General features: G+C 36.3%; 1 protein-coding gene across 2 annotated transcripts in view; it reads right to left on the reverse strand.

The window, feature by feature from the left end:
• Positions 1-2,369: 2,369 nt before the first annotated feature.
• The window catches only part of LOC121414671 (alpha-N-acetyl-neuraminyl-2,3-beta-galactosyl-1,3-N-acetyl-galactosaminide alpha-2,6-sialyltransferase-like), a 38,250-nt gene continuing 24,758 nt past the window's right edge, over positions 2,370-15,861 (reverse strand). For both annotated transcript variants that reach the window (XM_041607779.1, XM_041607780.1), the window contains exons 5-6: positions 13,999-14,106; positions 2,370-3,938 (exon numbers count right to left, since the gene is read on the reverse strand). In XM_041607779.1, the coding sequence (XP_041463713.1) occupies positions 3,620-3,938; positions 13,999-14,106 (427 nt within the window). In that variant the 3' untranslated portion in view covers positions 2,370-3,619. The remainder of the gene's footprint in view (positions 3,939-13,998; positions 14,107-15,861) is intronic.

Raw genomic sequence — 15,861 nt, forward strand, 5'->3', positions numbered from 1 at the left:
GGTGGGAAACATATCAATTTTCCAGCATCACACTTAATAATAAACAGCAAATTCTGGAGGGAATAACAGAATTCCAAGTTGAAAAATATACTAGAATGCCACTTAAAATAGATGCTAATAAGTATCAAAGTCATATAGATTTTGTAAGCGAAAAATGTGTTTTCAGTAGACAGGGATACCACTTGGTTAAAAGGGAATCCATTAGTTGTTTTTAAAGGAAAAAAAGAAAAGTTGTCCTCGCCCTTGTCATAATTTACTTACCCAGTTGCCAATTTGAAATTTGTATAGTCTTTATAGGAATCTCAATTTCAAAGCAGCCATATTACTTTCTTATAACCTGTCAAATTTATTTCAAACTGTCTGTCTTGTTTTTCTCCTTTCCTACAAACTTAATGACCATGGTTGGATTCCCCTTTAACCCCCCTCCCCCGCCCAAATACATGGGGGTCTGAGCAGTGCTCTAGCGGGACTAAAGGGGTCAGAGTCCCCTTGAGATTCTTTTTGGGGAACATTTAACGAAAGTGTAAAATTACTGGCATTCTGGGGCAATTGCAACACTTCTTTACTACAAATCATATATGCCCTTGTAGTGAGTATATCAGAAAGTTCAAACCTTTTGAAGACAAAAAATATTTTAAAAAATACATACATTCATTATATTTTTTATGGAAATAATTCAAAATTGTGGCATCCCTGAATACTAGAATACATCTTTGAATTGTAGGATTTTTTTCTCTAAAGTAGCAACCTTGAAAAAAAATCACAAAAGCAACAACATCAGAAGCAAACTAGCTTTTCTGATCAGATGACAGATGTTTATTATTATCTATCTCCAATAAAAAGAGATAAACAAAATGTAGTTAGGACACAATTATATTTGAGTGTGCATGTCAAATCATAATTACAACGACACAATTTGAGTGTTTGATGAATGCTATTCTGTCACCCCTTCATGGGTGACTAATTTCACTTGTTCAGTTTGTTTGACAAATGAATATTTTCTTTTATACCTGAAGAAAGAAATCTTAGTGATGATAAATTTTCCTTGTTTGTGCTATACCTGTTAAGAGGTAAACTTTTTTCTTCAATTTTTTTCAAGTAGTAATGATTTTTTACTTAGTAACAATGGTAAATTTTTCTTGTCAGTGCTATGGCTGTAATAAGTATACTTTGACCCTATACCTGGGCCCAGTCTTACAATAGCGTTGCAAATGATTCAAATTGTGATTGATCTCAAATTCCCTTAATTATCTCTTAACCATGTATATCTAGACCAATAGCTATTTCAGTCTGATATGAATGAATTGCAACTGTTTGTAAGACAGGGCCCAGATTGCCTGATCAATTTCTGGGCAATTCCATGCCATGCTAGAAAAATCAGACATTTTCACACCACTTTTCAACATGCTGTCCAAACAAACGAGGAACTTCAATTTGTTTTGTGGTAATAATAAAGTGCTACTGGGTAGTAAAGTAAAAAAAGTTACAACCACCAAAATAATCTTTTCCATGGGTTAATTAGGTGACAATTTTGAGTGTTGTTCAGGACATTTCTGAGTCTTGTATGACACACAAAATTTTACCTTTAATTCGCCCATAATCAAACATTTTTGTTGGTTATCAGTTTTTCATATCACTACCCACTATAACTTTTTCACTGACTTCAAATGAATTTCTATTGCTCAAGCATGCAGCTATTAAGAGACTAATAATTGTTTTTGAAATGTGCCACAAGACATGTAGAATCATCCTTCTCATTCTTATGATGGTAATTAAACAATTGCATGGCAAACAGCATAAAATCATTTCAATATCTCTGATAAATAACATATTAGCCTTCTTATATATTAAACAATGATTATTACAATGCATTGCAATATCGCATTGTGTATTTACATGAATATTTTACAAGTGAGCATACACATAGTACCGGTTCAACATACAAATAAAATATTTGGCATCCAGATATGACAACAAATTGCATATCTTTAAAATGTTCATTTTGAACTGAAACCCATGTTTCAGATTTATATGTACATGCATGTTTAAGTGTTTGTACATGTACATAGTTGTTTCACCTACAAGGAGATTAAATTTCAACACACAACTATCCTATCAATACCGCATTATATAAATTGCAGCACGTATTCTGAACTAGGGTTTAAATTAAATCCTGGTTTAATTCAATTGTGGTACAAATCCCTAAGAGTGCACATCCAATTTATTAATTCATGTATGATGCCCAACTTGTCTGGGGATGATAACTGAAGATTTTAAAGTATTTTTCTTCATTATGAAAGCAAAATAGTAAACATAAGAAGTACACAATATAAACAGAATTTTTGGCTCCCCATAATTTTAGCACAGAGTTTGACCATGGTCTAATTTAAACCAGACTTCAGAATACGGGCCTATGAAAACACATATTAGTCTGCAGATATATTTAAAGTACTTTTATTGACATTCTTAGCTAAAAATATGATTTCTTTTAAAGATAGACGTTCTATAACCCTGTTTGCTAATTATTGATGTACTCCAATGAAGGCCATCCCTGTAAAATTGAAAATATTACCAGTATGAAAGTAGGCAGCATGATTAAAAGATATCTATAACTGGTTATGGATGGTCAAGAGTGGAGTATGAATGGTGGTCAGAAAGATGGTCAAATTGTTTATTTGTAAATGGTTCAAGATGGTCATGGGATAAGATTGTACATGTCAAGTGATAAACTGTAGTCAAAACGTTTGTTGCTTGATATACATGTAGCTGGATAAGAGAGATGGTCAAGGGGTCTGACTGTAAAAAGCTTTACAATTTCAACTCCCTCTTGCAAATTTATACAAGGACTAGTACCTTTTGACAAACCAGGCTCTTCTGGGGGGCAAATGACTGGCTAATTGCCAGGAATCACTTTAAAATTTTAAAATGATCCTAATTAACCCAATCTTTGAGACTATCTCTAGACAGATAAAGGTCAATATCGTAAGATAAAAGTCGATATTGTAATTAAACTTATCTGATAAGAGTGAACCGATTGATTATTGATGCTATGACACAGATATGCTACCATTATTCATAATACATGCCCCGAATGGTACACTCCATGATATATAGGTGAATTTATCACTTTAAGAGAGCGAGCAAAGAGGGATTTAACTTAATCTATTTGGCAGTGATAACTCACATGCATAAAGGGTACAACTTCTTCCCATTTTCAATGACTGTCCCATGGTAATTTTTTAATCAGGTTGTATCTCTAAAGTTTTTTTTTCACTCCCCAATTTGTAACAAAACTAATATGTTAAAAATCCCCCGGTAAGTTAAATACCATATATACCAGAAACTGAAAATTGAGTTCATGTAATCAGAAATCTGAAAGAACAAGCAACAGATAGAGAGAGAGAGAGAGCAAGAGAAACAAAGGAAAAGTGGAGTGTAGGGGATGGTAAATGATAGACTTTGAGAGAGGTCTTCAAAAGTGTATGGAAAGCATTCACACCAATCTCAACAAAGGACACTACTGAGGTCAAGAACCATTATCACAACTGCACATCAGCGTTAAACCCAAAATACACAGAGCACCAGCTTGTCTGGAGACTACTCCGAGGGTTGATTTCTTTCACATCAAACTTCCAAAAGCCCACTTTGCAAAATGGTCAAAGAGCTTTCCAACTGCACTCTTGTCCTCCTCATTCCTCGAGACAAAGGGTGTCTTGAGGGGCTTGTTGAGGACATCGACTAGTTTCGGAGGCTCCCAGTCTGGCTGGTGGAAGGTCAGGTTGAACATGGCTCCCCAGCGGCTGAAGATAGCCTTCTCTGTGATGAACCGATGGCCGCCCAGGTAGCGGGTGTCCTCATGGCTCTTGTAGTAGTCGCATTCTGTGGGGTTGTCCCAGGTCTGGAAATAGTGGTAGCGGATTTTGGAATCTATGTTTCTCCTGTGGGTGGTAGAAGGTCAAGGAGAAACAAAGGAAGAATGTTGACAACCATTATCATGATTACAATACACCTGTACAATACATGCTCTGCATTAATCATGCCGTAAATTTGAAAACCTGTATACATAAAATGCATAATCAAAGAGAATAATTGCTACAGTGAGTATATTAAAAATACCTCTTCTACAAATAATATGAAATAAGGAACATGTATTTCTTGCCAGTCCTACAAACTCACTGCATAAAATAAGTCATGTAATGATTTTAATTGAACGAAAAATTGCAGACACAGCCAGCAGGTGTTTGAAAATTTCTGATTGCATTATCAGACAGTGATACTGAATAATGCAAGGTTTCAGATTTCTTTGATATTGAAGAGATTATGCAGCTCTTATGCACAAACATCAGAGAAACATCATCACTGCTCACACACTACAGTGTAATTACTATTAGGATATTTTACTCTGAACCCTTTATATGCTTTTCACACTGCACTTTTTGTCCTAAATTGGTGGGGCTAAGGGGGGGTCTTAGCCCCACCAATTTCCCGGGGTTAAGCTTAGCCCACTTTGTTTCAGCAAAGTGGGCTAGCACGGTAAATAGTACGGTACTATCTGGCCCTGCAAAAAAGCAGGGTTAATTGCGGTGCTAAGAGATGCAGTGTGAAAACGAAACAGGGCTAAGGAAAGTGGGGCTAAGCATTAGCCAATCACAGAAGTTGAATTGCACATTAATCACGCTCTGTTTAGTAAAACCATTAATATTCATGAGCTGAGGGATAGTCCGGGGTTAAGGCATTAACCATGGTTGAGCAGATAGTATGGGGTGAAGAAAGACAGTGTGAATCGAAAAAAGATAGTATGGGGTTAGGATAGCCTGGGGTTAAGGATAGTATGGGGTTAAGGAAATGCAATGAAGGTGTAGGTTTTATCATTTATACAAGCCATATGGGCAGACTGAATTTCATTTTAAGTCAACATGAATCACCAAATGAAACTGACCTAGGGGGGCCTCTCAAGATCTAAGTCTGACTGAAAATAAAAGGTCATGCTTAACTCTTTGAACACTGGATTAATTCTGAAGGGATACATTGTACATGTAAATGTAACAAGGACTACACAATTATTGCTCCTACCTTGATTTTTTTCTTCTTTTTTTGCACCATTGTACTGTTTCTGAAAAATTGTAACTAATGTATCACTTAAAAAATCTTCTAGGGTACAATGATGAAGGGGAAAATGAATTATTATTGAAATTGTTGAATTAATTGCAGGAATTTGGAGGTTCAGTGCCACACATGCATATCTCAAGCATGATCTGGCCAATGAGAATATGAGATGGTATCAAAGTACTGTATACAGTATGTTTCAGTTCACCCTGAAAAAGAAGTTTTTTTTTCATAACAAGTGGAATGCCTCTGGCCGTCTCACCTGCATCACGCGGTTCAATATAGCAGCAGTGCTGACTTTGAATACTACTCTAACTCGCACAAGATGTTCAGTGATACATGGTTACTCTTATGTCCGCTTTTTATGAACTAGACCAATAAACTTACAGAGATATGATGGTTATTCACCAAAAAAAACCCAACATGGCCAAAGTTCATTGACCTTACATGACCTTTGACCATGATCATGTGACCTGAAACTCAAACAGGATATTCAGTGATACTTGATTACTCTTATGTACAAGTTTCATGAATCAGATCCATAAACTTTCAAAGTTATGATGGTAATTCAACAGATACACCCAATTCGGCCAAAGTTCATTGACCTTTGACCTTGGTCATGTGACCTGAAATGTGCACAGGATGTTCAGTGATACTTGATTACTCTAATGTCCAAGTTTAATGAACTAGCCCAATAAAATTCCAAAGTTATGATGGTAATTCAACAGATACCCCCGATTCGGCCAAAGTTCATTGACCCTAATGACCTTTGACCTTAATCATGAGACCTGAAACTTGCACAAAATTTTCAGTGATGCTTGATTACTATTATGTCCAAGTTTCATGAATAAGATCCATAAATTTTCAAAGTTATGATGGGAATTCAACAGATATCTCCAATTCGGCCAAAGTTCATTGACCCTAAATGACCTTTGACCTTGGTCATGTGACGTGAAACTCATGCAGGATGTTCAGTGATACTTGATTAACCTTATGTCCAAGTTTCATGAACTAGGTCCATATATTTTCTAAGTTATGATGACATTTCAAAAACTTAACCACAGGTTAAGATTTCGATGTTGATTCCTCCAACATGGTCTAAGTTCATTGACCCTAAATGACCTTTGACCTTGGTCATGTGATATGAAACTCTAATAGGATGTTCAGTAATACTTGATTAACCTTATGGCCAAGTTTCATGAACTAGGTCCATATACTTTCTAAGTTATGATGTCATTTCAAAAACTTAACCTCAGGTTAAGATTTGATGTTGACGCCGCCGCCGCCGTCGCCGCCGCCGTCGGAAAAGCGGCGCCTATAGTCTCACTTTGCTTCGCAGGTGAGACAAAAATAGCAAAGAAATACATGTAATAACAAAATATTGGAGAAGATTTTACAAGTTATTAGAGTCTAAATTATTTGATCTGTGACGACATATGCAAGCAGCTTCCCATGTATCATGATCATGAATAAAACAAAATCAATGAAATGTATTTTCTCAAAAACTTGTACCTTCAATATAGACAGAAAATTTTAAGTCATCACGAACCATTACAAATTGTAATTTATGCATTTCATGTGAGGCAGCTGCTCGTATGATGTCGCAAATCAAAAATTTAAAATTCTATTTACTTATTTATAATCTTCAGTAGATTTTCCTCAAACATTCACCTATATTTTTACATATTTTCTTCGGTATTTGATTCCAACAAACTTTTTGTCAGGGTGAACTTCCCCTTTAAATCTTTGTGAAACATCTCCTGGTCAAGGACTTCCTGGTTTTATTCCTAACCATTTCTGATACAAGTAGTTCAGGAAGTCAACTTGACAGATAATGGGAAGATCTAATACTTGTACTTGTAAAAGATATGAAACAATTTGTTGGTCATCCAGTGAGAATTTCATGAAACAATGAATGATGTTAGCTATTGCATCTGTAGGGACAGTGATTTTTGCGCGATTGTGGAAAATGGACAGAATTCCCGGAATCGGCCTTTTGAAACGGAAAGTAGCTTTTCAAACAGAAAATCACAGAAAAAATATTTTTTCTCAAAATGCCCAGAATAGCAACAGAAGTTACTCCCAAATCCTCAACGAAATACCAATATCAACTGGAAAAAACACAGTCTCCCTTCGCTACAACAATCATGACCATCCACACATCGTAACTGCACTGCACTCGAGCCCCTCAATCACTTGATTGTATCCTTAGTTTGTCTGCATAAAGACAGAAACACGGCCGTGTGCTGCTGCCCTCTGCGTTCGCTCATGATAGCGGTACATACAAATCCAAAATGGCAGATAGGCAAAAATCAATGACAGCTCAAAACGATGTCTAAAAGTCCCCAAATCAGTGATAAAATCTCATTTAACCATAAAATAATGCTAATGTGAAAGGTGAGGATGTATTCATGTAAAGTATGTTTCTTTAAATAGTTTTTGTACTTGAATCTCTTCAATTGAAATAGATTTCAAATCGTTGTTAGTACAGTGGCAGATACAAATTTTGACCAGCCAAGCATTTTTACATCACTACTTATCACGTATTGATTTTCTATGTTAACGGAAATGTCACTTTTTCAAGTACACAAAGTCTATGGGAAACAGAATTTCCGTTTACAGACAAGCTGAAACGGAATTTAAGATTTTCTGAAACGGAAAAGGCAATTTTTAGAAACTGCATCCCTACATCTGAATTGCTAACAAGCAAACCAGTCAAATTCATAACTGTACATATTATTATTTTTACATATCAAAATAAATCTATTTCATGTCACTCATGATCTGGAAGATTGGAAGCAATTGAATGGAAAACAGAAACAAAAGAAATAGAAATTTTTTTTTTTTTAATTAATAGAATACACAAGAAAACATTTTTATACCAATTTACGTATTTCATGTGTGCATTTGATCAGTAGGCCATGAAAGAGCTCAAGGGCTTTATTAATCTATAGCCAAATTCATGCAAAAATTAGAATAGTAAATTCGAATGGTAATTTCTGTACAATAATAGCTCCTGTATGCAACCCCATACATGTAGATTAACATTGTTTTCTCGAACCATGCAAAATATTGTGGGTGATCACATGAACAAAATCTGATATCTTGGAGGGGGGGGGGGTCAGAATGCCCCACCAAAAATTTCACACTAAATATACCCTGAGATAATTAGCTTTAAACTAAACTGAAATACCTATTAAAAATATTTCATTGTGTGTGTGTTCAGGAAGGGAGGGGGGCTGGAACCTGTGCACAAGCACTTTGACCTACAGTACAAAGGATAATGATCTAAAATCTTCTCAGACAATACTCTGCCCAAGAGAAAAATCTGCAAACCTGAATTCAGTTAAGGTGTTTGGGATCTAAAAAAAAAAAAGCTGGATTTAAAACTTAAAATCAATGTTGAATAGATGTAATTATAAATCAGATTTACCCAACGATATTGTTGGCAATATACCTCCAACCATTCCTGCTTTTGGCTTAAGTACATAAAAAGGATTCTCTACTAAGAATTAAATTCATTAAAACTTGGCTGTGATCAATAGCATGTACACCAAGTTCTCTGGAAAGAATTAAATTCATCAAAAATTGGCTGCAATTCCTGCAATGCTGCACTTGCCAAATGGCACAAGATAATATTCAAATATATAAAGCTGTAATTTATTTCTGAATTATAAAAGTTTCTGTTTTCCTGGATTAATGCTTGAACTAAAAAAGGCTTTTTTAAACTAAGGCTTGGATAGAAACATCTCCAGTCATGAATTACTCAAATCTCTCAAAGATTTCTTTAATACCAAAAATGTATCATCTTGACAATTGATAACAAAGAAATTTATCAGCTATTCTAATACAACCTTCACAGGCCTCTGACAAATAACATCATGCCAAAGATCATGAGATTTTCTTTTTGGAGTATGCCCTCTCAAATAGTTCCGAGTCCTATTGCATTTTATAGGTAATTACTGTCCAACTGTAACTACATACATATATGTATGTAAAGTATCAAAGATTCACTGGAGTCAACATTGGGTGGCAATTTTACTATGATTTCCTGCAACTGGACCCAGATGTCCTGAAGATTAAAGTGCCATATAAATACATGTATAGATATTAATTCTAAATGTATGCCCTCTATCGTTCTATCTCGGGGGGGGGGGCACTTCCATTGATGAGTGGATATCATGCGCGACCAAGGGGTCTCGAAAAGCACCCTAAACATGTATTTTCATATTCTGAAAATGCATCCCTTACAAGTATTGGCCTTAAAGAGAAATGCCAGTAGTTGCAGTAAACACTGATTTAATGAGAAAGTCTGTAAAACCAGGCTCAATTGTCAGTATATCATCGAGGATCTAGATCTGGTACAGTCACATAAACTGAACTTTGTGAAATCTTGAAATCTACGCTAAAAAAAAAATATTCACACCGAAGATCACCAACACAGAGAAGCGCAAGCGGGACAGTGTATTATTATTGCTTTGAATGTCGTGCCCGACGCTTGACCCGAATCATGTGCCTATTTGCTAATTTCTCAGCAGTTACACAATTTCTTACATAATCCTTTGGCATATATTCTTTATTTATACAAACAGACACTTTGGTGGTCATTTCATCTGATTCTGTATCAACTCATTTTGATATCGTTACAAAAAAACTGGCATTTACCTTTAACAAGTTTTGGAAACAAAACAATACTGTTGGCAAGTATTCCCTGAATTGCACCCCTAAACAAGTACAGCGATATTTCAATTGTTAATGTCATGAACGTCGGTTTTATGCATCATTGTGTTTAGTACAGCCCCACGTACCTCACACCTCACGCAAATCGTACTCTACACACGCAGTGTTGACTCTTAAGGCAAGAAGTACATCCTTTATAAAACATTTAGTCTAAATTTGACCCTAAACACGTAGCTTTCCTAGCTAAGTCCCATTTTCTCCGACAGTTGCCATAGTAACAGTACCTCTCAGCCAATCAACATCAGAGAAAGATGTCAGATCTGACAACTTGTCGGATGAAAATGTTGATGAAACACTCCCCAGGCAGACATGGATGAATGAGATCCATGATTCAGTATTTTGAGCCTGAACAAGTTTTGACCAAAAAGAGGTTATGTTATACTCAGTATTTTAAGGCTGCGTTTATGCGACCTCAACCCAGAATCATGATTTGAATGACGATTTGAATCATGATTCAAAACAGCATCATGAATCACGATCCGACAGAATCAGCGTTTATACGACCATCTTTCTAACGCTGTTTCTCCCTGAATTCGGGCCGATCCAGTGCGCATCACAGTGCGCAGTTTGACCCAGGAAGTATAGGTCAACATTTTCGTGCGTGTTTCTAACTTCAAGTCGGCTGCTAGATTTTTGCTGCCGCCCGAGCTAACGCGCGATCGTTTGTGCAACGTTTACTCGGCTTCCGAAAATAAATCTTTTACTTCCAGAATTCCGTGTATTGTTTTTGTTTACTTGTATTCAATCTTGTCGGTTCATCGAAAATGGTGTTCGGTAGCCGTAGTACTGGGCACGAATTCTGTTAATTTTGTCTCGACAGGCGGTGCCACATCTCCGTAGAAATCCCTCCCTCGCAAGCGCCGCTGAAAGGGATTCGTAGATCGTCTTATTTCTGTGAATCCGGGTAAGCTTTAGGCCCAGGCTTTAGGGATGCTTTTGCTTCAGGCCAAAGCACAAGCAGAGCCCTGAGTTCGTCGTCAGTCCAATTTGTGCCTTTGGAACTTGAAGATATGATTGATGAAAACAATGAAATATACAAATGACGCTACAGTACAACCCCGGGGGTACAATACACAGAATGATAATTCCTAAATGCACGTGACAATTGGCATATACCGGTACTAGTACACTGGCAATACTGCTACACGAAAATTAACCTGCACGAAACACAGCGCGCGCCTTTGAGTCGAACCCGGAAGAAGCACGACACAATGACGTCATAGAATCATGATTCAAATCACGATATCGTTTATACGACCTTTTTCGTTCGTGATTCTACAGAAACGTCTTTCCAAACGCCCCTTTTTCCGTGTTTCATGTTTGTGATTTGAAAGACGTTTATTTCCACTTTCGACTAAACGCAATCGTGATTCTGCAGAATCGTGATTTGAATCATGATTCTAATCATGATTCTAGGGTAAAAAGTGTCGAATAAACGCACCCTGTGATGAGATAAATCATTTGGTATTCAGCCTGTCTGAACAAGTTATTAGATAAATGTGTTTTTAGGTGGTTTCAAACCGCCTCGATCATAAGAATCCCCGTTAAATTACGAAAACTATTTTAGGCTAAAAAATGCCCATTCATTATTCATGCATTCACACCGCCCCGAAACATATCCTTCGGGATAAATTCCTGAAGTTACGAGCATACGCAGTATGGTCTGATAAGCAGGCAAGGCGCGAGATTCAAAACCACTAGCTCAGCAGCAACCCACAGCGCCTGCAGCCAACTACATGCTGGGCTAAAAGTTCCTGTAAATTGCTTTCACATTGCCAAAATACCTGCGACCTTGGCAAAATCCACGTGAAAGTTCTTATAATTTTGCCAAGTACCTACATGTACTACAGTGCGTATCAAAAAAAAGTTTACACTTACAAAAAATCTTGTAAAATTATACATTTGTAATATCCCGATCATTTTTCCACATTTTAACATTGGTACAGATCCATTTAAGCAATTTAGGATATAACTTCTGAAAAATATTTCCGCTTGAGTGAGCACCACTTACTTTTGAAAAGTTAGTGAAAAATGATTTGCGCAGAACTTTAAAATAGTTACGTGAATAAAGTTAGACCTTAATAATCAAGGACACGTTAAATTTAGATTGTAAAATTGATTTGAAGATATCTTTAAACTTTTTAACGTGTTTCCTTGCCCAAAACACTTCGAAGAGTTCATTGCGCCCCACCCCGTTTCCCCACACACCGAGGCCATCGTGACGATATTTGGTTTACACTGAGCTGTGATTTACATGAAACGGCTTAGGCTTGACTTTCATTTTGTTAATCATTGTCAAGCTTGGGGAAAGTGTGGAGAAACAAGTATTAATAAAAAATGACATGTAAACCCACTTTAAAAGATAAAAACTTAGTCCAAAAAATGCTGGAGATGTCTGATATAAATTTTTGTTCAGATTCAGTTATGTCCTAAGATCCAGCTGGCACAAGACGGGTAAAGGTTGTGCTTACTAAGTGTTGAAATTTCAATTTGGGTGGGAAAATTGTTACAAAATGCTTGAATGTATCCATCTTATTTCAATTGACCAAAAGTGCAAGGGAAATGTAAGAGAAATGTTTCGGAGGGTAAGTTTGATTTCGCCCTTTCCCATTGACACCACGTGAAAACAAGCATTTCTGCGCAAACAGATTTCTGCGAGCTTTACAAAAATGAACAGTGCTCTCTCAAGTGTAACATTCTGTCAAAACTTTTACTTTCATTGGATAAATGAGACCCAAACCCAAGATAACATGTGAACAAATTACCTTCATGGTGTATATATTTTAATTCCCAGGGCTTTTTTAAAGTGTAAACTTTTTTTTGATACGCTCTGTATAGTGGGTATTTTCTTTTGGGGATATGACATGTAATTTGCTTTCACATTGCTAATATTACCTGTTATTTTCTCATCGGGTAAATTTCCCGATCAGAAAATACCTGGAACTGACGAACTTTGAGGTCTGAAACCCGGGGGGGGGGGGGGGCACTTGACCAAAAAAGTGCTGGGGGTGTGCCGCAGGCGAGACAAAAAACGGGGGCCTTGGAGCGGGCTTATTGTAAAAAGGAGGGTCCTCGAACGGGCTTCGGAAAGACAAATGTTTGTGAAAACATGGGTCCTTGGAACGGATCGCCAGCGTGTGAGTGTGTATGCATCCCTATGGAACGGTCATGCATGCATGATGCAGCTAGCGCGGCCTCCGCCGGGGGAGCTCTGCGGCTGCTTTTCACCAAAATTGCAGCTCATTCAATGCGATCGGAGCGGCGTAACGAAAAATATGCGAAGCTTTGGAGCGGATTTCCCTCTTCTTTTTTCTCGATAAGAAAATGCTATGCCTTGGAGTGGCTTTCTTTGTTCTTTTTCTCAACAAGGCAAAAGTGCTATGCCTTGGAACGGAAATTTGAGTGTGGAAATGGGGGTCCCCTCCGCAGCACATACCCACTATGCATTATATACTGAGTCCCCCCCCCCCCTGGGTCTGAAACCACCTTTTGTGATCGAGTGGAGGACCACACTGCTTTGATAATGAACCTGTGGGTGAAAAATGACATCATCAAGAAATCACATATTAAAGGCAAATCATCAAATTAGTTTGATCTGCTCTAAACCATCAGCCTAAAATGTAGAGAGACCCCCCCTCAACTGTCCCTGTAGTGTACAAATCTACATTTTTTACCAATGAAAATTGCTTTTTTTTCCAGTTTAAGAGCATTCAGACATTCCGCGAATACCCAGACCTAATTTTTCTATCAATAAATTTGTGTTTCACGATCCATGCAGCATCAACGTTCATTACCATGAGAGTTATTGTGGGTCAACCACTTTTCCCCAAGATAAACAAGATGGCATGGGCCATGCAATACGAATTGAACATTAAATCGACTGAATAATGAATGCCAGGTGCAGGGAAGAATTTGAACCAAATTTCTCAAGATTTAAATTAGTGACATCACAAATATCAAGCGTATAATTGAATTTCTTGGAATAAATTATGAACACTTGGCAGATTCACTGATTTAATTTTAATTCACCATCAAACTTTGTTCAGTGTTGAAAAATGCAATCTTTTCCAACGTTTTATGTAAACTTGCAATGTAAATCATGATTAAAATGAAACTTTGCCTCAACAAATATCAAATTCTATCTATACTTACTCGCAATAGTTCTCATTGACCATGCCATACATATGGACCTCTTCACACATGTCCAGAGCTAGGAGTATGGTATACCAACCCGTTGATAACCAAGTGTTGGTATCATATCTGAAAAGGAGAAATTGAGATCAAATCATAATTCGATTTTGGTCACGGTCTCCACTATATAGACCCTATTACATTTGTATCAAGTTACACTGACATAGATAAATATACGCAGCACTTGAGTCAAGTTAGGTTGTTATTCTGTTCTGGATTTTGAGACTGTTACAAATTGTATTTCAATATGTATTATTTGCATGTCATGTATGCTTTTTAAAATATTTAAACCCCTCTGACTTCTTTCCTGGGTAAGAAGTAATGTTTTAATTTCTATAAAGGGGCTATGTTTTCACTCTTGGGGGAATTGCTGAAGGTTTGAGGGTGTACGTTCATTTGGGAGGGGGAGGGGGGCTACTCTTTTCACAATCAACAATATCATTCGTCTTTCATTTCCATCATCATCTACAAGCACAAATGAATGATTTTGACCATAACCAGGTACAGGTTCAGTAGATTGCACAGCCACCCTACATAAGTTTGAAGCCATTGCACATTGGGGAGGCGTTACATGCTTTTTGGAATGACACATTCACGATTTCATTCATCTTCCAAGTATCTCCACTCTTTCATGTTGGATAACTTGCATCAGCCCACTGTGCAAAATTAGTTGAGATACTTCCATGTTTTCCTACTAACTAGCACATCAATGATGTGGAGCTCATCCGGCATCTCGCAACAAAATTTAACACAATTTTAATTTCAGCCCAGTTGACTCTGTAGTGAATTATATTGGTGACACATTGAGGATATAGAATTGAAATTGATGAAGAAATGACATAGAAGCATTTTTTGTGATCTATGGATAAATTTCATATGAATTAAGTATTAATAATTATCTAGTCAAAGTTTCTTAACTCTGTGTAGAACCTTGGTGAACCTAATGTAGCTCTCAGATGGAACAAAAATAACCAAAATCAATCAACAAATAAATAAGTAATTTATGTGAGTTTTGAAAATAAATGAATAAATAGCAGATTCAATGAGTTTCAAAATTCTATGTTTAAATTTTGAATCACCACCTCGAGCTATCATATAAAGCAAACAAAATTGAAATTGATTAGAAATAAAAACATATTTTGTGATTTATGAATAAATTTTGCATAAATAAGAATAAATTTTCCAGACAAAATTTTAAAATTTTGAGTACAAGTTTGGTGAACCTCATGCAGCTCTACCAGATGGAAGAAAAAAAATCAAAATCTGTCAACAAATAAAGAAGAGGCATTTTCTGTGATATATGAAGACATTTTGCATAAATTAGCATAATTAATTTTCTACTGAAAATTTTCAAAATTCTGTGTAGAAATTTGGTGGGCCTCATGAAGTTCTACCAGATGGAAGAAAAAATATCAAAATCTGTCAACAAATAAAGAAGAGGCATTTTCTGTGATTTCTGAATAAATTTCACATAAATTAGCATTAGTAATTTTCTACTGAGAATTTCAAAAATCTGTGTAGAAGTTTGGTGAACCTCATAAAGTTCTACAAGATGGAAGAAGAAAAAAAGTAAAAATCGGTCAACAATTAAAGAAGAAAAAGCATTTTACGTGAATTTTTAAAAATATGAATAAATTAATTTTGCAAAATTAGCATAAAAATTGTTCTAGTCAAAATTTCAAAATTCTGTGAAAAAGGTTGGTGAACCTCATGAAGCTCTACAGATGGAAGAAAAAAAATCAAAATCGGTCAATATATAAAGTAGAAGGATTTATGTGAATTTTTAAAAATATGCATTAATTAATTTCGCATAAATTAGCATAA

This window comes from Lytechinus variegatus, chromosome 1, assembly GCF_018143015.1.
Source record: "Lytechinus variegatus isolate NC3 chromosome 1, Lvar_3.0, whole genome shotgun sequence".
In the NCBI taxonomy this organism is placed as follows: domain Eukaryota; kingdom Metazoa; phylum Echinodermata; class Echinoidea; order Temnopleuroida; family Toxopneustidae; genus Lytechinus; species Lytechinus variegatus.